This window comes from Camelina sativa, chromosome 14 (genome assembly GCF_030686135.1).
Source record: "Camelina sativa cultivar CO46 ecotype springtype chromosome 14, ASM3068613v1".
In the NCBI taxonomy this organism is placed as follows: domain Eukaryota; kingdom Viridiplantae; phylum Streptophyta; class Magnoliopsida; order Brassicales; family Brassicaceae; genus Camelina; species Camelina sativa.
The window spans coordinates 32072954-32095282 of NC_141893.1; the positions used below are offsets into that span (position 1 = coordinate 32072954).

General features: G+C 30.7%; 5 protein-coding genes, 1 long non-coding RNA gene and 1 other non-coding gene across 7 annotated transcripts; 1 reads left to right on the forward strand and 6 right to left on the reverse strand.

Moving 5' to 3' along the window:
• Window positions 1–134: 134 nt before the first annotated feature.
• On the reverse strand, window positions 135–1819 carry LOC104742786 (auxin-responsive protein IAA6). Its single transcript, XM_010463836.3, is given in 4 exon segments — window positions 135–370; window positions 373–424; window positions 555–645; window positions 1310–1819. Coding segments are annotated over 4 exon segments (570 nt in total). The 5' UTR covers window positions 1707–1819; the 3' UTR covers window positions 135–340.
• Window positions 1820–5507: 3688 nt separating this feature from the next.
• LOC109128853 (uncharacterized) lies at window positions 5508–5977 on the reverse strand. The gene is made up of 2 exons (XM_019235972.2): window positions 5853–5977; window positions 5508–5770 (listed from the first exon to the last, which is right to left on the reverse strand). Exons 1-2 carry the CDS (start codon window positions 5947–5949, stop codon window positions 5661–5663), a joined length of 207 nt encoding a protein of 68 aa, XP_019091517.2. The 5' UTR covers window positions 5950–5977; the 3' UTR covers window positions 5508–5660.
• Window positions 5978–6397: 420 nt separating this feature from the next.
• On the reverse strand, window positions 6398–8380 carry LOC147928908 (uncharacterized). Its single transcript, XR_015580953.1, has 4 exons — window positions 8048–8380; window positions 7626–7919; window positions 7038–7525; window positions 6398–6774 (listed from the first exon to the last, which is right to left on the reverse strand). It is a non-coding gene; the product is annotated as an uncharacterized LOC147928908 (long non-coding RNA).
• A 1460-nt stretch (window positions 8381–9840) lies between these two features.
• Window positions 9841–10728, reverse strand: LOC147928909 (uncharacterized). The gene has a single exon (XM_087483459.1). The coding sequence runs from the start codon at window positions 10325–10327 to the stop codon at window positions 10121–10123; it is 207 nt and encodes a 68-aa protein (XP_087339585.1). The 5' UTR covers window positions 10328–10728; the 3' UTR covers window positions 9841–10120.
• A 1390-nt stretch (window positions 10729–12118) lies between these two features.
• Window positions 12119–12204, reverse strand: TRNAY-GUA (transfer RNA tyrosine (anticodon GUA)). Its single transcript is given in 2 exon segments — window positions 12119–12154; window positions 12168–12204. It is a non-coding gene; the product is annotated as a tRNA-Tyr (tRNA).
• A 389-nt stretch (window positions 12205–12593) lies between these two features.
• LOC104742787 (uncharacterized) lies at window positions 12594–14845 on the forward strand. The gene is made up of 6 exons (XM_010463837.2): window positions 12594–13539; window positions 13643–13783; window positions 13872–14159; window positions 14241–14356; window positions 14435–14522; window positions 14623–14845. Exons 1-6 carry the CDS (start codon window positions 13066–13068, stop codon window positions 14626–14628), a joined length of 1113 nt encoding a protein of 370 aa, XP_010462139.1. The 5' UTR covers window positions 12594–13065; the 3' UTR covers window positions 14629–14845.
• A 5099-nt stretch (window positions 14846–19944) lies between these two features.
• LOC109124828 (NAC domain-containing protein 18-like) lies at window positions 19945–21726 on the reverse strand. The gene is made up of 3 exons (XM_087485596.1): window positions 21232–21726; window positions 20822–21129; window positions 19945–20710 (listed from the first exon to the last, which is right to left on the reverse strand). The coding sequence occupies exons 1-3, from the start codon at window positions 21419–21421 to the stop codon at window positions 20246–20248; spliced, it is 963 nt and encodes a 320-aa protein (XP_087341722.1). The 5' UTR covers window positions 21422–21726; the 3' UTR covers window positions 19945–20245.
• Window positions 21727–22329: the final 603 nt, after the last annotated feature.

The window sequence follows — 22329 nt, forward strand, 5'->3', positions numbered from 1 at the left end:
AAACATAAATTTCTTTCTTCCTTTCTTTCTTAAATTAGTTGGGAAGATTCATAGGTTTCACTATTCATAGGTGTAAGACTACTTGATTTTTTTTTGGAAAATTAGTAATAACTAGGCAACTAAGGTAAAGTATGTGAGGCTACGAACACCTTTATTAATGGTAGCCATAAAAACATAGGATGGCCAGTGGGAAATAATATATCTGTAATTAGTGATAAAATCTTACAATTTTGAAGAGGACGTATATATTTTATCCACTATCATGTAAAATTTTACAAGTTGAAAAATTACTACAATGAAGATTGTGGTTACTTAAAGATGATTATCATCACTAGTACGATTAATCTCGCTGCAGACCAAAACCAGTTACGTTCCATCTGATCTCTTCACGATCTTGAGCCTCTTGCATGACTCTTTGAACATCCTGCCAACACAGAAAAAAAAAAGTTATAAGCTTTAGAAATTTAGATTTGTCACCTTTTTAGAGATTATTTACATTCATTTCGGCAAAGTTGATAATGATATTAATGCAAGAAAATTAAACATAAACTTACTGCCAAGGTACATCTCCGACGAGCATCCAGTCTCTATCCTTGTCTTCGTATATAATAATGTGTTCGCACTTCTCACCCTCCTTCGCCACTCCTGCATATTTTTTATATACATGTAACATGTTAATTAAGTTTCATAAATTTCCAAATAATATATGAGTGTTTTCACAGTTCTAAGATAGTAATATAGAATGCTAACATAAACATGGTCATGTAACTAACATGCACACGCCAAAAAATGACTAATAATTAATATAATTAATTCCGCGGAAATAGTAGACTTTTCCGTGGCTAAAAGATAATTCTCTTGTAGTATAGTGTGGAAGGGTTATAGTACATATATAATATGCATTTCTTTGTTTGCATTTATATTGGTATTAATTTATAAAAAATGCAATCATTATAGGTACTATGTTAAACAAAATTGAATTGTCAAATGTAAATGTTAACATCAATCACAAATGAATATTCCTACCATTTCCGCTTGGTGTTTGGTGTATACATTTATGGTTTACTAAAACAATTTTGTCCAAAATAAATATTAATCTCATTTTAACAATAGAAAAGTTTTCAATGGTACGAAAATCTAGTTCTCTAAAACTTTTGTAGATTAGTTTGGGATTTTGACTATCGTTCATTTCCATTATGAGCAAATGGGGATTACTTTCTATTTTTAGAATCTACTAAATAGTTCACGTAAAAGATTCAATCTTCCTGAAGTATGGCATTTGAAAGAATCGATGGATGACATTACTAACCTAGGCAAAGACAGTCGAAGAGATTCTCAAGAACCGTGACTAGATTATTATAACTGTTGCTCGAACCAAGGTCAATCTTCCTCAAGTATGGTACACCATCCATGCTCACTTTCACGTACCCTATCGCTTTACATGCTTCCTCATTGTTCTTCTTTCTCCTATAAGAACACACCGGTGGCCATCCCACCGCCTGACTCTTCACCACCGGCGAGGAGTTATCCTCAACTGATGACACAAGGCTGTTTTCATCCTCAGTATCAAACGATGATGAGGTCATCATATCCGAGAGCACCCTCTTTTTCTTCTTCGATCCGCAAACTGATATTTCGCTGTAATTATCTCCCGGAAGACCCAACCGTAGCTCTGTGATCTCGATTTCTAGACCTCCCTTGGCCATTTATTTTTTTTTTTTTTTTTGGCTTTTGCTATATCAAATTTTTGATACTTTTCTCTTCTTAAGCCCTTCTCTTGTTGGTTTGATATTATTGTACTGCCTTGTGTTTTTATATGTTGTCAAGTTGGTCGAACAAAGACCCAATAGTATGCTGATACGTAGAAGAGACTAATACTCATATAATTCTTTCTATTAGCTTTGTGAAGGAAGACAAGTTTAGACCAAAGCCAGGTCAGCTGAGTATGTTGGTCGGTCACATGAGAAACATAAGTTGGATCCTTTGTTTAGAAAAGAACTTAAGGTAAGGGAACAAATTTTACGGGTGTTAATATTTGTTAGGCTTCTTATAGGATTCGCTGACCGTCCGATCATTGGCCATCCTTCCCTTCCCAAACACTCCATGTGTTTTCCTATAATTTACAGTTATATATGTATTCTAATAAGGATATTAATATCATTTTTAGCCTATTCTTTTTCGCATATTTTATTTGGTAATCGATAAAAGTTGCTTTTTAAGAACACAAAGTTGTACATACATGTACATTATGAAACATCATAATGTAGATGTAAGATGTCAAAATCAATGAAACAAATGACGAGGACACTAATTAGAAAGAAAATTATAAACGCATGGAATTCTAAGTTGAGTAAGAAATAACATGCATGCAATCAGTAGGACACGTCTATCACTAGTATTTTTTCCTTCTGAATACTGTTTTGATTTACAAAAGTCAAATGAATACATTGTGTGAGTTCAAAACTGGTTGGCCATTAAAAAGAAGAAGAAAAAGAACATTTAAAATTATTTCTACAATCTTTCTGCAAATAGAAGAGTGACATATCAGAAATTCTTTTGAACTCTATTCATTTGTCACGTATGATGCTAATTGTTTCCCGACAAATTTCTGACTACTGTGAGGAAGTTTCGGAGAAACCAGTTCGTTGGAATATTGTATTTGTCTTCGATGATTTCCTCACTAATTTTCGACTAATTTTCCTAACCAATTTTAGACGATTTGAGGTTAATTATATTGGAAAACGATTAATGGAATAATATATTATGTTTTCTTGTAGTGTGGCTATTATTTTTCCTATTTTGAAAATCTTTAATATATGTTTCTTTTTCGCATTCCTACCAAAAAAAACATTACCGGCTTTTGTAATTGAATGATTACGTTTAGCTTTAAATTTATTCATCGTGACCTTTTTTTTTGGACAAACTATTCATCGTGACCTAACTTAGTTATAATACAACACAAACTAGTCCGAATGTCGTGGAGAGTAATCGTGTTCTCTTTAGACTTTAGTATATTATAAACAGCTCATATTAGAATATGGCTTTTGTAATATAAAATGCAGCTTATAGATTTGAAAAAGAAGAAGCTGCCAAACTTATTAAAAAAAAAATGAAAGAAAAATAAAACGCAAAAACAAAACGTGTGAGTTGGCTTATTTGAATAATGAAGAACAAGTTGGTCCATGTGACCATAATATGAATCATAACCATCAGGCAAACGCGTTGATTCCACTTCATATCAAACGTTGGTAGTCCCAATTGTGTTTAGTTTCTCTCCTCAATTTTTCCTTGCATTTATGATTTATGTCTCATTGTCTTGTATTATAGGTTTATAGTATATAATCGTTCGTACCGAATCTCGCATAATTTAGTAATACGTATCTGCCGAAATCGTTTGGTTATAGTTTCTCACGTGATTTCAATAGAAAGAAGAAGCGCACGACCAGATAAAAATAAGATTACAACTATGTTCCTACATCGGGTAGCTAAATGATGAAACCGCATGAACTTTGGTACGAATTAAAAGATCATATACTAATTTTTTTTACAAGGTGGTGAATGGAGATATTCACCTCCCTGTAAAATAACGAAATAAAATCTGTATACATTATTATAAAATTAAAAACTTAAACCACTCTTTTATAAACCCAAACCGACATAAAATTTCATTCTAATTATAAAATCTAAACTCTAACCATCTCATTTGTAAACCCAAACCGACATATAATTTCGTTCTAATTGTAAAATCTAAACCCTAACCATCTCAGTTGTAAATCCAAACCGACATATAATTTTGTTCTAATTGTAAAATCTAAACCCTAACCATCTCATTTGTAAACCCAAACCGACATATAATTTCGTTCTAATTATAAAATCTAAACTCTAACCACCTCATTTGTAAATCCAAACCGACATATAATTTCGTTTTAATTATAAAATCTAAACCCTAAAAAAATTATTTGTAAACCTAAACCGACATATAATTTCGTTTTGATTGTAAAATCTAAACCCTAAACAATTTATTTGTAAACCCAAACCAACACATAATTTTGCTCTAATTGTAAAATCTAAACCAAGCCAATATTTAATTTTCCTTAACAGAATTTGTTTCCTTAATTGGTTTTACTTTTTAATTTAATTTTAATTTATTTTTAAAATGAGATAATGTATAGAAGATTTTGATTGGTTGAAAAGGAGGAGATGAATGGAGAGGTTCATTTCTAGGGGTGAACCTAAGTATTTTTCTTAAATAAATAACAGTCAATTCTTAAAATATTAATTCTTTATTCATATTATAATGTAATCAGAATTAGCAGAATATTTGGTACGAGATCGTTAAGACAAGTAGACAACTATAAAATTCAATATTTACATGTGTGATTGACCTGATGGTAATGAAAGGCAGAAATCATAAAATTAAAAAAAAAAATGAGAATGAATTAGTTCGATGATAATTTTAAATGTTATTTTTAGTTGGGAGTTACTAAACCATACACACCCTTCCAAAGACGGTACTAGTTGATTAAAGTAAGAACAAAATAAGTTTTCTAAAATAGATATTTAACTAAGGACATGTGGTAGAGCACAAATTGAATTTCCTTTTATATATAATTTTTATATAAAATATAATTAATGTGATTGTTTTTAAAAGTTGTTGTGAATAAAACATTATGCAATAAATTCATATGCTAAAATATGATGACTTGAAATTTTTTGAGATTTCTTATGATTGTTTCGCGGATTAGCCTAAATTTTTTTAAATTTATCAAATCAATCATAATAAACATTATTTCTGTTATTTTGATATATAGTTGCTAGTATAATCGAAAATCACTTTTAATTCGTGGAAGAGTGATGAATTTTTGAGATTTTGTTGCCTATATATGGTTAATTAAATATTCTGTGGAGATTTTATTTTATATTTTTGGAATATATTTTTTAAGAGATCTGAAATCGAGATTTAACTAATGGATACAACCCATATAACCTATAACCTATCAAATAATCAAATAATTAATTTTATAATCCATATTATATAGTTAAAAAAAGTTGTGTACTTCCGTTTATTATATAGGGGATTAATATATATTGTGGTAATAACAGTAACAAACTCATAATTATTTTGTTATTGATAAGAAACAAGCTAAGAAACGGATAAAGCCTTTTAAATTCTTCATCTAAAGAAACGTATAGCGCTTAATGATATCTTATTAGTTATCGTGTATATTCATTCATAACTTAAGAATTTGTTGTGCTCTTTACATTATCCTTTTTTTGTCAACTGGAATTATATTGATATGTATAAAGTTGTTTGTGCCATACAAACAATAGTTACATTATCCTAAGTTCCTAACTAATGTTTAATGATTTATGATTTTCAAACTTCTTGAAAGTATCTTATTAGTAAATCCGAGTACGATATATAGGGGCTATGCTCTATATATATGTTGGACTCCCAAGATATGAAGACTTATGACCCCCCGCGACCCGGATCCGCAAAAAAAAAATGATCCATTTCTCTGGATTTTGGAGACCATAGCTGTCTTCAGTTTAAGGAAGCCACATACAAACAAAGACAGAATAAATAAATCATTGTCACGCCAGTGTAAGTACAACAAACTGAACCATTGATCAATAATGAGTATGTGTATACTCATTAGCTATAGTAGAAAATACGACCTAAAGTACTTTTGATCTTCATGGAATCCCACACGAAGACAGCCAAATCCAGATTCGAAAAGCGTTTTAATCCATTCTTTTCGCCTATAAACTGTTGCAAAACATAAGAAATATACTGTATCAAAAATTTTATATATGTAATATCGAGTATTACGTAAACTCGTTATACAAACCATGAGGTCCATTGGTGGTTTCTCGCCAAACTCGTAACATTGTAAGCAGCAAAAACATGGAAAAAATTACATAGTACAACAGCTTATTATTAGCCATTGGACAGAAGATGAGATCTTTTACAGTTCTTTTTGGCTTTTGCCAATACAATGGGTCGATTTTATAACTCTTCAAAAGTTATGAACACTATTATTGATCATTGACTATTTGATCGAGTTTTTTAATTGTCAAAGTAATGGCTTTAGGTTCTTACATTTATTAATGTATATAGAGACTATAGAGAGTCTTTGCTCCCTTAAATTACGTTGTTTTTTTATATATATTTCGTTTGTCTTAACGTATGCCTAACTTTGGCTCTACCAATAAGCTATAAGAGCAAGATTATTGGTAGGATTGTATTTTTGGGTTCTTATATTTTTTAGTATTAAAAAGTGTACTTTTATAAAATAAAAACATTTTGTTTGTTAATTAAAATTGTACTCTTACAATGGTAAAGTCTTATAAGTGAGGTTCTTAGTTTTGAAAAAAAAAAAATTTAATGTTTAAATGTTTCAACAATGAAGATTTTATTATTGCATTTCATAAACTTTTGAATATACAAAACACAAAAGCATATTAAATTAGAAGTAGAAATTACAAATGGAGAAAAAGTTGTGATGTAAACCATATATATATATATATCAGAATTGTGACTATCGATGATGGTATATCTTGCTGATTGTGTACCAAGTTGTTTCTTTGCTTCCAAAAGCCATAGACAACAGCTAGAGACAACTTTTTTCGGCAGCAATGTTGGAGTTCTTTGAGAGTCCTCCTTTATCAAATCCATTAGAGCCAACCAACCAAGAGTGGATTACCATGTGTATTATGCAGCACATCAGCAGGGAACACGCATCCGAGAGAGAGGTGTTCCCTTGATTCATCCTGCAGATTACATAATCAACAAATGGGGTGAAACCACCAGGAGACCAAGCGATTTTTAATGGGAAGTTTGTCTAGTTGGTTAACCCACATCATGAAAGCATGCTTTAGAGTGACACCTTTAAAACCACACACAATCATGCCAATCCTTTACAGTTTCACACGGCCTCATAACAGCTCATGTTCTAGCAGAAGAGAAACCCATACAAACCACAACTTCAAGACTTCAACAAACAAGCCATATGAGTCATTAGAGGAACACTTACTTGAACGATTCACGAGAGGTGAGATAAGTGGACCTTGGAGAAGGAATATTCCAACAAACAAGCATGCAAGTTTAGAGCCTCGTCGGACATTTGGAGAAGGGATAGTCCAACCTGTTTCATTTCATTACATCCATATGCCAATACTAAGAATACAGAGCAACACAAATCTTCAGGAGCATAATATAAGGTTGTGTAGCATAACGAAGACAGTTACAGAGCAAGAGCAACACAAATCTACAAGCTCAGTAACTTGAAAGAACCCCTTGTAAACTGTCCAGTATGAGAGAAATAGAGACCAATGGAACCATCTTTGCAACATAGTCGATGGTTTCCTTGTCACTGCTGAAAATATGGCCGAAAACATTCTTGCTGATTAATAGAGATGTACTCACTATCAATGACTCCACTACTGCAAGAAACATTGCTGCATAGACCACGATATGTGCTGCTCGAGAGTTTCCAGCACCTATTCATTTGAGATTCTTGTGCTGTGCAAGAAAAGAAAACATCGGTGTATGAACATGAAACCATATGATTCATCGTCAGCTCTTAAAGCTAGTAGTAATAGTTGGTGACAAGAGTGCTAACCTTGCTGCAGCTGCGATTTCAAGATGTATCGAATAGTGAGTGAGCGGCTGTATAACCGCGTCAGCAAATAGTCCTGGGATGAGCCAAGCTGCATAATTTCTGGCCTCATGTGCAATTGAAGGGTCTTGGCCAAGGAATACAAGAAGTTTTTCCATGTTGAACCAAATGAGAGAGAGAGGGACACACTAATGCGAGACTGAACATAGCTGTGTATGTCTGAACACCTAGTTTCCGATATAGTTTAGCTCCAAAAGCTTGACCGCTGAGAGTATCCAGGGCACATGACAATCCTAACTAGCATCACAGGCAAAAAAACAACAATCGAGTGATGAGGGAAAGCAATTTTCATGGTTGTGGTAACAGAGAGATGAGTTTATCAATTTAGAAAAAAAGGAGGAGGATTAGACTCCGAATTCAATCACCTCTGATTCCAATCGATTCAATCTCCTCCGATTGATTAGACTCCGAATTCAATCTCGTCCAAGTTCAATCTCCTTCAGACTCCTCCGATTCCATCTCCAACGATTCCGACCGATTCAATCTCCACGGATTGAGATGTTCCCGACAGAGAGCGAGAGAGAGGAAGAGAAAGAACACGATCGGGCCAAAAAAAAATTTGTTCTCAACAAAATCGTTCACCTAACCACGCGCTGACCCTCTTATATGAAAAAGAGTATACTAAATAAGGGGAACTCTTCGTTCTTTTTTTTTTCTTTTTGATTTATTTTTTTCCTTCCTTTCCTTAAAGCCTCTCTTAAAACCTATGTTGCATGGAAACTTTTTTCGAGGTTCGTTTCCCGTTTCGGAAACGTTTCGGAAATAGAAATTCATGGAAACTCAAAAAAAACAAGGCACAAAAACACGATTCCTAGAAATTTCTGTTTGGAAACACGATGGAAACTCCATTTCCGTTTTGGAAACACGACGGAAACTTCTTTTTTAATTTGAAACTTAATAAATAAATATTTTTTAAATATAAAACTTCATTATAGATATAAATATATAATATTATTAGTGTTTTAATTCAACTATTTAATATTTATATTTGAAGTTTTATTTTTTGAAGCTTTTTGATATGGTTTTTATGTTTGGTGTTTTATTATATATATATATATATATATAGATATAAATATAAATATATATATATGTATATATATATGTATATATATATGTATGTATATATATATGTATGTATATATATATGTACATGTGTTTCCAAAACGTTTCCATTTCCTAATTTTTGAAAAAAACCGAAACTTAGTAAATATCACCTATAGACTATCGTAGATGTTTCTTTCAGAAGGTTTGGGACAAGAAACGTGTCCATGTGTTTGTAATATATGTCAACGATGAAAAATGAAAATTCATACGAGAAGGTTTGGGACAAGAAACGTGTCCATGTGTTTGTAATATATGTCACCGATGAAAAATGAAAATTCGTATGATATTTATTACGCCGCTACACTACACATGGGGTTGATGTTTTTCTCATAAGATTACATTGGATCTAAGTATTCCAATTGTCAGATTCCATCTTCACGTTTGAAGTAAATTTGAGAAAATGACATCAACAATGATAAAATTGTTTTTCAAGTTAATATTTTTGTGATATTCATATCTTGCTTGAAAGAAAAAACAAAAGCTTGTATAAGTGTTGTGAGAATGAGTATGAGGTTTCTCTCATTCTATTTTCTTTAAAGATTAAACCATACCATTTCGTGATCAAAAAAAAAGGATTAAACCATACCATTGTAGTTGAGGAAAAACAAATTACTTCAAGAAGAAAGTGGAAATATTTAGAGAAAAGTTGGGGTACTGTTTTACTATATTTTTATATATGACGTCAGAAAAATTTGTAATACAGTTTCAAGTATAATTTAATTTCAATTAGACTATAATGAGCTCAGTTATTACATAATAACATAAGTTAAAGTACATTTAATATGATAGCATAATGGCATAATCAGTTTGCAGTACGAATGGGTATTGTAATCACTGCGATTGAACAGTACTACTACTAACAACATTTTATCCAAAGATAATTTGAAGAAGTGTTTTTTTTTTCTTTCATCAATGATGATTTGAAGAAGTTTAACCAACTATTCGGGCAAAGAAAATTTATAATTGGATACTCCAACCAATTGATAACAAATTCAACTTGTTCTATTAAATTAGAAAATTAGGCAAAATTAGATAACATCTTCAACACACTAAATCACACCAACACCACATTTATATGTATACACTAACACTTAACCATATAGTTTCCGTTTCAAGAAGATCCTCTTGCAGGTAGATAGAACCATATAAAATTAAACAAAACCCTATGATCTCACTATTACAATTACACATATATATCTATTACATATATCATTATATAATAATAATACTATATATACCTAATTTCTGTTGCTAATATTTAAGAGAGGATCATCATTTAAAGAAAAGGAAAAAACAAAAAAACAGTGAGTTGATAAAATTTTGGAAAATCTTATTTAACGATAAGACTTAAGAACAGAGCCGCAGAAACTGCAAACGACAGCTCTCCAAGATTTCCAATAAATAGGAATGAAACAGAATCTGGTGGAAGTCTTCATGTCGGCGATGCTCGCACAATGGCCACACCGTGAGCATGTTCCAGCCACCGGTTTGCTCCGTTTCACTTTCCTTGTCTGATCAACCAAGAAACAGAAACAAACCATTATGATCTTGATTATTTCTTCTTGTTTCTCCTTATTAACTCAGATTTAGTCCAATCAAGAACCAAAAAGCAAGAACAAAAACTCTTTTAAGACTCGGCCAGGCCAGGCATTAGTATCAGAGAAGAATGTTCTCTGTGACTCTTTTTTTTCTTATATAAATGTGGGTTTGCAGATTTCTGGAATTTTGTGGCTATAAATAATAATTATAAAAAAAGGACAAGGGATTAGTTAAAAGTTTATATCATTCACTCGTGTGTATGGGGGAGTTTACAAAGTAAATGAAAGTGAATAGTACTATTTCATTATTTTGAGAGATTGAAGTGTTGGACACACACACGTACTGTATATAACCCACGTTAATTAACCTGTCGTTCAGTAAAATATGAAACTATATTTAACTTAAAAGATATAAATAAATTTATTTGGATGGAAAAAAATTTACTGTAAAAAAATTTACTGTATGTAAAGTAGAAAACAATTGATACACTTATGCTTTACATTAGGAAAAAATAATAATAATTTGTTATAAAAATTGACAAGTTAGAAAATTTAACAATGAAAATACATAGTACTATTATTATAGGAAAAAAGGTACGTAGGTACAAAGTGCTAGCTCCAGTATTAATGTCATTAAAGATATTTTCCTTAGTGGCAAAGGCTTTGTGTCATGAAGGAAGCGTGAGTAGCTTGACACATGGACAAAACAGTTGGATGTTGAGTTTTGTCATTGTCATTTTGCCCTTATAGGAAAAAAATTGGTCATGAGAAAACCTCTCCTCCTCAAATTTCAATCTTTTCTTATTGATCATGCTTAATTTAATTGTTTATATGTTTCTTTCTCTCATTTCACCAACAATATTTGCATTTATTAATTTATAGTTCAATGTAGTTTCGGTGATAAACGGCAGCCGGCAGGTATGGCAAACTCTATATTGTTGAATAGTATAAGATCATTCAATGTAGTTATGTAGATTATTAAAAATGGTAGGCCAATCTGAATTAAGAATACATACTCCAAAAAAACCAAGAAAGAAACAAATGTGTTTCAATTTCAAGTAGTAATTATGGAGATGATGTGTGGTTTGATTTTGATTTCTTGTACAAATGTCTGCATCATTATAGTTGAGAATATTTATGTTATTCAGTTTTTTTTTTGTGGCAATAGTTAAATTTTAGAAAACGTTGAATTTCAATCTTTGCTCATCATTGAATTCTGCCTTTCCTTCATACCTATGGCAAAGACTATATCATATGCGGACAAATAGAAAAAAACCATAAAACTAGTAATGACGATATTGTTTTATATGAATATGGTTTGCTTCCAAGAAAAATCATCATTCATCAAATATAAAGAAATCGAACCTAAACAAACAATTAATAACGACGACTATACTAGCATTAATTACAACCACTTGATTTTAACATTCTTCAGAGGCTCAGAGCTACAGAATATCCCCCTTCATTTGTTTTCATTTGTTAGTCACCTCAATCTTAATTTCCGCACAGGTCAAAAAGATAAACTGAAAATTATTTGGCCATTTTTTAATTTGCCATGGTTAAATTAAATAGTTAGATCGTTGTGAAAATAAACACTAGTAGTGACTAGTTTACTCTTTTTGTATTGTCAAAAAAAAAACATACTAGAATTAAGTCATTAACCATAACATTGGGCTGGGCCTAAATGGGTCAAGCGTGAGGTTACGTTGCAAAACCCAGAGTTCCGTAGTAAAAAAGCCATGTCAATTTTCCTTTTCATTTTTTTTGTACAATAATATTTCAAAAAGAAAAAGATCCGACCTGCCGGAATCGAACCAGCGACCTAAAGATTTGCTGTCACAGACTACAGTCTTCCGCTCTACCAACTGAGCTAAGGTCGGGTATTGATTATCAACACATTATGTTTATATATATAGATATTACATAAATATTTGTTTCTTGAAATCTCATCATTATTTATTTATTTTGTTCAATAATTTTAGAAAGACTTATTTCAACACCGTGGAAGCTACCACTTAAAATTTTGTAATCTGGTTAAAAATTAAAATTTTATAAAATGGAACTAAAATATCGAAAATGGCTATTGCAAAAGCAATAATAATATCGAATAACGTTAGTATACTTAACATAAAATCAGTTAAATCTTTTCTAGTTCTCTTTTTCCTTGGCTCCTTTGGCAATAATTCTATATGTACATGGCTATCATTAAAACTAAAATACGTGGAATGTAAAAAATTGGATCATATTCCATTGATTTTAGGATGATACTACACATGATATTAAATATTTCATGGTTATCATCTTTTCCAGCATTTTTTTCCACAAACAAAACAAAAAACATGATTTTTTCTTTTATGTGAAGAATCTTTTATATTTTGTACTTGTGGACACACAGTACTCTCTTCGTCATCCTAAATAAGAATCTTCTATTCCTATAAAACCAAAAAAAAAGAAAAACTACTCACACAAGTCACAAGTCACAACTCACAACTAAACTATCCAGAGAATCTAATCCTAGCCGTTCATCGTAAGTCAAAAATATCAAATAAGTCAATAAAGAAATCGCAACCGTTAGATGTTATAAAGACGTTTATGACATAACCGTAGCAGAACACAGCTACGTGGGGGAATCTTCACGACTCAATACACACACAAATAAAGATAACTCGGAGAAACCGAAGCGAGTTTGACTCTCTGAGTTTATCACCGAGTCGACTCTGCTCTTCTCCGTCTCCGCCACCATGGCTGCTGCTGCTTCCCTCCACACTTCAATCTCTCCTCGTAGCTTTCTCCCTCTCTCCAAACCATCGTTAATGAAACCTCACCGCTCTCAAATTCTCCTGAGAAAAAACAAACAGAGAAGCTGCGTTTCGTGCGCGTTGATCCGAGACGAAATCGACGTTATTCCGGTTCAGAGCAGAGATCATACGGACCACGAGGAAGGTTCGGTGGTGTTTATGAGCGCCGCCGAGACGGAGAGAGATGGTAACGAAGCGGTGGTTGTAGGGTTTGGTCCTGCTGCGACGACGAGCGACGGTCAGCTTTCGTTAGAAGGCTTTCCTTCTTCTTCAGGAGCTGATTTGGGAGATGAGAAGAGAAGAGAGAACGAAGAGATGGAGAAGATGATCGATCGAACCATCAACGCTACGATCGTTCTAGCTGCTGGTTCTTACGCCATTACCAAGTTGCTCACCATCGATCATGATTATTGGCATGTAAGTATTGGTTCTGATGTTTCTTGTGTTTCTTGAATTTAGTGTGTTTTGATTTGTGTTGGAGTTGTTGAGCTTTGTCTTTTTATGGTTTTGTTTTTCTCAGGGTTGGACACTGTTTGAGATACTGAGATATGCTCCTCAACATAACTGGATTGCTTACGAAGAAGCGTTAAAGCAAAACCCTGTTCTAGCCAAAATGGTCATAAGTGGAGTTGTCTATTCTGTTGGAGATTGGATAGCTCAGGTTTTTGTTCTGTTTTCTTCCCTCTCTTTACCTTGTTGCTTTAAATTTGAAATCGTTTGATGATGACATTATTGATCTTTCTCTTTAGTGCTACGAAGGCAAACCGCTTTTTGAAATCGATAGAGCAAGAACATTGAGATCAGGACTAGTGGGTTTCACACTCCATGGCTCGTTATCTCATTTTTATTACCAGTTCTGTGAGGAGCTATTCCCATTTCAAGATTGGTGGGTGGTTCCTGTCAAAGTCGCCTTTGATCAAACTGTATGGTCGGCTATATGGAATAGTATTTACTTCACGGTTCTTGGCTTTCTACGTTTTGAATCTCCTCTCAGTATCGTTAAAGAACTAAAAGCTACGTTCTTGCCTATGTTAACAGTAAGAAAGATTTCCCTTTCATCTCTTTCCTCTGTTATCTTTAAGGTTCAAGATTAAACATTACTTTGATTTTGAATGCAGGCTGGGTGGAAGCTATGGCCATTTGCTCATTTGATCACGTACGGTTTGGTCCCTGTAGAACAAAGACTTTTATGGGTAGATTGCGTGGAGCTTATTTGGGTCACTATACTTTCGACGTGAGTATCAAACTTCTTTAACTACCTTTGTTTCGTTTTCTTCTCTTTGGCCTCTTATTATCATTTTCTTGGTTTCAGTTACTCGAACGAGAAATCAGAAACAAGAATATCTGAGTCTGTCATTGAGACCTCTTCAAGTTCTACCACATCCATTGATCCCTCCAAGGTACTTTACTACATCCCGGAAGAAAAAGAGTTATCACCTTTCGCATTTGATTCACAAGAACATCGACCTAACACAAATTCATGGCTTTGGTTTATAACAGGATTGAGAAAGCAGAAACCCAAAATTGGGTCTTATGATCCCCATCACATTGTATGTATGTATATACATAAGTTTAGCCAATAGTGGCTGGAGATTTGAGATTGATACAGAGGAGATGAAGATACTCAAATGGATGTATCTCTTGATGTATAAGCAAATATAACCACAATATTGCATACACAAGAGAGACAATTTTATAATTAAATATGATTACAACTTAATAAGCATGCAGATCACAGTGCTCTAATAATTAAATATGAAAGAAATAAAGTTTTAGACATAAGCAAACAATACATAATCAGTTTATTTGAGGAACAAAAATCTTAGTTTTACTAAAGATGAAAATTAACTAAAAATCCATTGACATAAAAAGAAAGAAAACAAAAAAACTCAAATATAATTCAAGGGAGACCTCGTTCAGCGAGTTGAGCTTGAGCCTCCATATCGCTTACTAAAGCATTAATAAAGAGTGAGCCTAAGTGGTAGATGGAGGTAACTCCCACCCACAAAAGAGTTGGTATGCACACACTCATAGCTATGACTGGAGAAATTTTATGTAGGAGTAGAAATATTGCAGCAACGCCGGACACATGACTGAAACTTCCTGCTGCCAAAAACCAGTTCTTGGATGCAATTTGGAATACAGTTACAACTACGAAGTAATGGGAGTCGTCATCTAATTTTTTTCGGAGATGCAAGGATAACGGGTTTATAACTTATTAGTGCCGATGATGAGCACTTGCATGATTAAGTGATAAATCCATGAATCACAACTGCATTATAAAAACCAATTTTAAAACAAAATTTATGAAAGAAGAAAGAGAACACATACTACTGTAATTTCATTTGTTAGAAAGAACATTTAATTTTTGAAAAATAATTAATCCTAATTAAAATGTGTTAGTACATATAAGCATTTGCTTGTTTTCATTTGCTTTTTCTTTTGCATTTATATAAGTACTAGAATTTGTACCCGCGCACGAGCGAGATTTTAATTTAAAATATTTCTTATAAATAGAAATTGTTGAGCTCAAATATAATCATTTCAATTTTTGAGTATAAATCTATATAAATAATAAATTTACTTTACTCAGTGATATACAACATATATATTTTAAAGATAATAATTCTTTGTTATATCTATTTGCGATTTTACGTGGGATTTTAGTTAAAAAATTTATCAATAAGAATCATTGAATATGAATATAATTTGAAGATTAAAAGATAAATCTATATAAATGCCGTACTTATTTTACTAATCTATATATAATATATATTGTCTACTGTCGCAATAATATTGTCAACAATGTTCTGACTTTTTATCTTTAAAAGAGTTCATTCCATATTCATAATTTTAAAAATTATAACATCAATGTCGATCGTTAACCTAATTATAGAGACCATTTAAACATATTGATATTCTACATTAAACGCGAATATACAAAGTTTCATGAACAGTTTTAGTGCTATGTCACTACAATGAGGTTGTCTAAATGCATCATCTGCCATAACAGAATTTTCGACTAAGTAAAAAATGCTTAAATGATGAAACGTTTAAACCTCACAATGAATATCTATTCACTAATCCAAGTTACATATTTTTCTAAAATCTCATATGTTATTTGCAGATGTTAATTTGGTGATGCAACCCCAGCTTCGTCTTCTCAAAAAAATCATAGTATACTTTAAATATGTTGTTTTTGCCAATGTTTTGGGTTAAAAACATTTGATAATATATATATATATATAATATATATTATATATGTTTTATATCATTTTATAAAATTGTAGCTCCAGTTGATAATATAGCTTACACAAATCACATGCCACTTTTTGTAACAGCTTACATATCATTTTTTTCTATATTTCCTAACCATTGATTTTGTTTTTTTGATAGATTATTTTTTTCAAAATTCTTTTTTATAGTTTTCCCAAAAAAAGTGTGCCCCTTACAATGTCTTTGTTTTAGATCAAAACTTTTAAGTTAAGTTAAGTTAAGTAATTAATCTTTTCTTTCTTGTAAGTAAAATTTAATAATAAATCTTTATGGTATATGTTTCTTAGAAACTAATGTTTCACTTAAATTTTATTTTCATGTTCAGATTTTTATAAATACAATTACATAACTTGTTTTTTTACTCCACCATGCATTAAAATCTTACTTACATTCTAAAACTCATTAACTCATTCTAAATTTTGGAATAATTATTTTTTGGTTATAATTTTAATAATAACATTATTACTAAAACAAATTTATAGTATTATTTTTACTATTTTAAAATTTTCATTTATTTTACTTAATTCATTTTTAGATAGTTATTATTTTTATAATTTACTAAAAAAATATATTATTTTTATACTATTTTAAAATTTAATTAATTTTAGTTAATTCGTTTTTTTATTTATTTGTTACTATTATTAATTATAAGTAATAAATATGCAATGAATGAATATTAAAAATAGTATTTTTTTATGCAAAAAAAAATTGATTAGGTAGATGTTGATGTGGGGGAAGGAGAAGTGAGCAAAATTAACTATATATATATATATATAGGTTATATTTGTTATATATGTTTTATATCATGTTATAAAATTGTAGCTCCAGTTGATTATATACCTTACACAAATCACATGCCACTTTTTGTAACGGCCTATATATCATTTTATCTATATTTCCTAACCATCGATTTTGTTTTTTTAGACAGATTATTTTTTCAAAATTCTTTTTCATAGTTTTCCAAAAAAAAAATGTGCCCATTACAATGTCTTTGTTTTATATCAAAACTTTTAAGTTAAGTTAAATTAAGTAATTAATAATTTCTTTCTTATAAGTAAAATTTAATAATAAATCTTTATGGTATATGTTTCTTAGAAACTAATGTTTCACTTCAATTTTATTTTCATGTTTAGATTTTTATAAATACAATTACATATCTTGTTTTTTTACTCCACCATGCATTAAAATCTTACTTACATTCTAAAACTCATTAACTCATTCAAAATTTTGGAATATAATCATTTTTTGGTTATACTTTTAATAATAAAATTATTACTAAAACAAATTTATAGTATTATTTTTACTATTTTAAAATTTTCATTTATTTTACTTATTTTAGATAGTTATTATTTTTATTATTTACTAAAAATTTATATTATTTTTATACTATTTTAAAATTTAATTAATTTTAGTTAATTAATTTTTTTATTTATTTTTTACTATTATTAATTATAAGTAATAAATATGCTATGAATGAATATTAAAAATAGTATTTTTTATGTCAAAAAAAATTGATTAGGTGGATGCTGATGTGGAGGAAGGATAAAAAAAATTGATTAGGTGAATATTAAAAATAGTATTTTTTTATGTCAAAAAAAAAATTATTACTATTATTAATTATAAGTAATAAATATGCTATGAATGAAGTTAACTTTATATATATATATATAGATGAGTTTTTATAAATGTATTCATAATTTTTACTATGTTATAAACAAAATTGAATTGTCAAAAGTAAATGTAAACATCAAGCCCAAATGAATATTCAATTCCTACCATTTTCGCTTGGTGTTTGGTGTATACATTTATGTTTTACAAAAACAATTTTGTCCAAAATAAATATTAGTCTCATTTTATCATTAGAAAAGTTTTTGATGGTAAGTTTTCAATAGTCTATGAATATTAGTTCTCTAAAAGTTTTGTAGATAAGTTTGGGATTATGACTTTCATTCTTTTCCATTGTGAGAAGAATAAAGAAATGAATTGTTTCTTCTTACATATATAGTAAAAATATCGTACTCCAATTTCTTTTGTATTTATCGATAAGACAAAGAATATTCAAAAAAATTACTCAGAATCAAATTTATACAGTAAAACTTCTATAAATTAATACTCGACAAATTAATAATATCCATAAATTAATAAATTTCTCTGGTTCCAAATTAAGACTAGTGTAATTTTAGACACTATTCGATAATATAATAAGATAATAACATTAGGCACACTACGATTTATCACTTGTATGATTAAGTGATAAATCCATGAATCACAATGGGATGATAAAAACCAATTTTAAAACAAAATTTATGAAAGAAGAAAGAGAACACATACAGATAAAAACCAATTTTAAAACAAAATTTATGAAAGAAGAAAAAGAACACATACTACTGTACTTAATTTGTTAGAAAGAACATTTAATTTTTTTGAAAAATAATTAATCTTAATTAAAATGTGTTATGAGCTTACAAACATGATGTGCATAGAGGCTCGGCTAACGAATCACCCAGCTGCCTTTCCAATTTATAAGCTTGAACTTCTTCAATACTTGCCATGGTTTCTCTTTCTTAAAAATCAAATTATAATTAGGGATGTGAGAAGAATAAAGAGATGATATGTTTCTTCCTATATATAGTAAAAATATTGTATTCCGATTTCTTTTGTATTTATCGATAAGACAAAGAATATTCAAAAAATTTACTCAGCATAGGAAACCTACCTTCTCCTCTTTCTAATGCACATGTAAATTTTTTACCATATGTATATTCCCGGCTATTAAATCAGTTTTAAGTCGATTATGAAAGTTAATGAACTTCATGATTATATAAAGTTAAAGAGACTAACAGAATATTCAGGGACGTAAACAGATATATTAACAAATCCTAACAAAATATTCAATCAGAGATTAGTTTGTACTTTGTATATATCATTTTAGAAACACAAATTTTTTATTATATTCGTAAGAACTTATAAACAATCCAGAATTGTGGGTAAGACCAATCCAATTTTTTGTTCCATATTTCATTTGGTAGCCACTAAGCCAATCATGTAGTAGATTTAATATTAAATGTGAATTATATTCGATGGTTAAGAGTCACAATATATGTTATTTAAAAGAAGAAAACGTTCATTAGCAAGTACTCCTATATTCCAATGTCAATGGTGTTCATGTAGTAGCTATCGGCATCGCAATCAACACAATACTTGCATTTTTGTAACAAATCCGGGAATGGATAATTTACGCATTGTGTATTTTATATCGAGAGAGTTCAAATATCTATTCATGTGAGACGAAGTATATACGTTGCAGATTAAGTCACTTTTTTCGACAACGTCAAATAAAAGATCTGACCAGCCAGTTTCATTATCGTCTGTTTCTTAAACATTGGGTTCTTCTATCATTTCTGCAATTTAATAGAAAACCATTTCTCAAAAAAAAAAATTCTATCATATCTTATTTGAGAAAATAAATTTGCAGCAACATGCATGCGAATGTTAAAGCATATATACTACTAAAAGTTATATATAGCTGAAGAAAATACAAATAAGTTTCTACAACTGTTAAATATGTTTTTATATATGCCTCAGTTTATACAATCTACAAACACCTATACATTAAGTGAATAATAACATTATAAAGAAATAAAGAAAAGAGAAAAGTATATTTAACCTATCATTGTAATTTTCTATATGTTGCCTCACCTCTCCAATCTATTTTAATTTTTATTCTAACATCTATACAGTAATAAAATCAACCGGAATTAAATACCCCCAATGCCCCCTAAATTACTCAAACCGTATACACAAATTTTCATAATATAAAAATCGAATTTTTTAATTTTTTTTTGGTTCAAGAGTACCAATTCAAACCAGGCAATTGGTAAATCCCACCTTGATTCTGCATTAATGGCGTCGCCGCCATTGAAGATACGATATTCGAACAATCTCCACCGTTAAACCTCTTACTAGGTGATAACGACGATCCAATACCTGAATCTTGATTTATACTCGTCGTCATCATCATCACCGGTGGAAAGAACTGCTCCTGCTTCGATCCAGATGCGAAATTATGATTCATCGAGTAGTTTCCACCGCCACCGCCGTCATATATAGCCGTCGGATCATTGTTATCAGAAAAAATCGCCGGGAAGTGAAGACTCGGAGGAACATGACGGAATCGATCATCATCAATCATCATGTCATGACGATGATTATCATTGTCTAGATGATATTGATGATGGTGATGATGATGATGTCGAGGTGTTGTTGTACTGTTGTTTTTCTTGTAGATGCGACACAACACCCAATCATCAAGCTTTATAGTTTATTAAAAAAACAAGGATCAAAATCAACCAATCAAAACATTTCTTTATAAATAAAATTAAAAAACTCAAGATTTTGATTTAAAGAATATTAAATATTTTACCCGGAGAGAGTTTTTCTTGTTGCCGAAGTCACAGATATGATTAGGTTTATTATCAGTTAATCGATACTCATGCATGATCCAATCTGATTTAACTCCTTTTGGTGGTTTACCACTGTAAAACACTAGAGCTTTTTTAACTCCCACTTTTTTATTCCCACCGCCGCCGCCGGTTGAAATCACCGGTTTATCTGTACCGGTGGCTTTCCAATAACCGGAGGTTGCAGCTCGGTTAGGTCTAGCTCCGTTTGGATATTTCCGATCTCTTGGACTGAAGAAATACCATTCTTGTTCTCCAAACGAAGCTTTTGCTGTTCATACATACACACAAGAAAAACAAAAAAAAAAGGATCATAAAAGATTTATATATCTCAAGCTAATGGATCTGATGGCTTTCTTGATCTTAGATTTACCGGGAAGTTCCCATGGATCGAATTTGTAAAGATCAACGTCGGCGATGATGGCGACGGGTAAAGGAATAGAATCAGCTTTGCGTTTGAGGTAGTGGATCACGAGTTCTTCGTCGGTTGGGTGAAACCGGAATCCAGGAGGAAGGTTTGGCTGCGGCGGAGGAGGACCACCGGAGGAATCTGTACTCTCCATTTGATTGGATGATGATCGGAGAGATTCTTTTTTTCTTCTTCTTCTTGGAAAGATAATGAGAATTGGTTGAGACTTGAGAGAGTCGGCGTTAGTAAAATGAAATGCATAAAAACGACAAATCAAATTGGTTTTTATCGTCTGGAATATTTTGTACGTACACCATCGTATCCACTCGTATTTATTTCGATATTTTGTTTTGTTTTTAGGCTTCTAAAGTATTTTTACAAAATATGCTTATTTTAAGAATTTTTGAAAAATATCTACATAACGAGTATAAAAAAACCATAAATGTCAATGAGATTTTTAGTTACACATCAAATGGTATTTCTATTTATATTTGTGGACGATCAAAACGTATTAATTACCGTCCGTAGCTATCTAAATCAATACTTTATTACATTTTAACCTATTATAGGTGTGCTATGTAAACTACCAACAGAAAGAAGAATTAAAAATGTTTTTCTCTGATCCATTTTAAAAGAACCGTTTCTATATTTGTAATTATTTATTTTCTTAACAAAATGTTTGAAACAAATAGTAAAAAACAATTAATGGATAACTCACCAGAAAATTATAGAGGTAATATAGGTAGAGATTCCTATCTTTGATTTAAAAAAAATTAAAATATAAGTTATGATGTTATCACATCTTCGTGAATCATGAGAGAGTACATGTAGTTTGCTTTTTGGTCCATTTCACTAATTAATGTTATCTATATGTACTTAGCTAATAAATAAAAGTTTCTTTTTCTCATCAGTCTTCTGTAGAATTCAATACATAGAAACATGATCTGATTTTATAAAGTTAGTTTGACCTTCAAAGGATGCACTGTTCATCTCATATCAATTGAACAAATATGTAATTTTTTTTCCGGATATTTAAATTAGCATAATATGTTTGCAATTAAT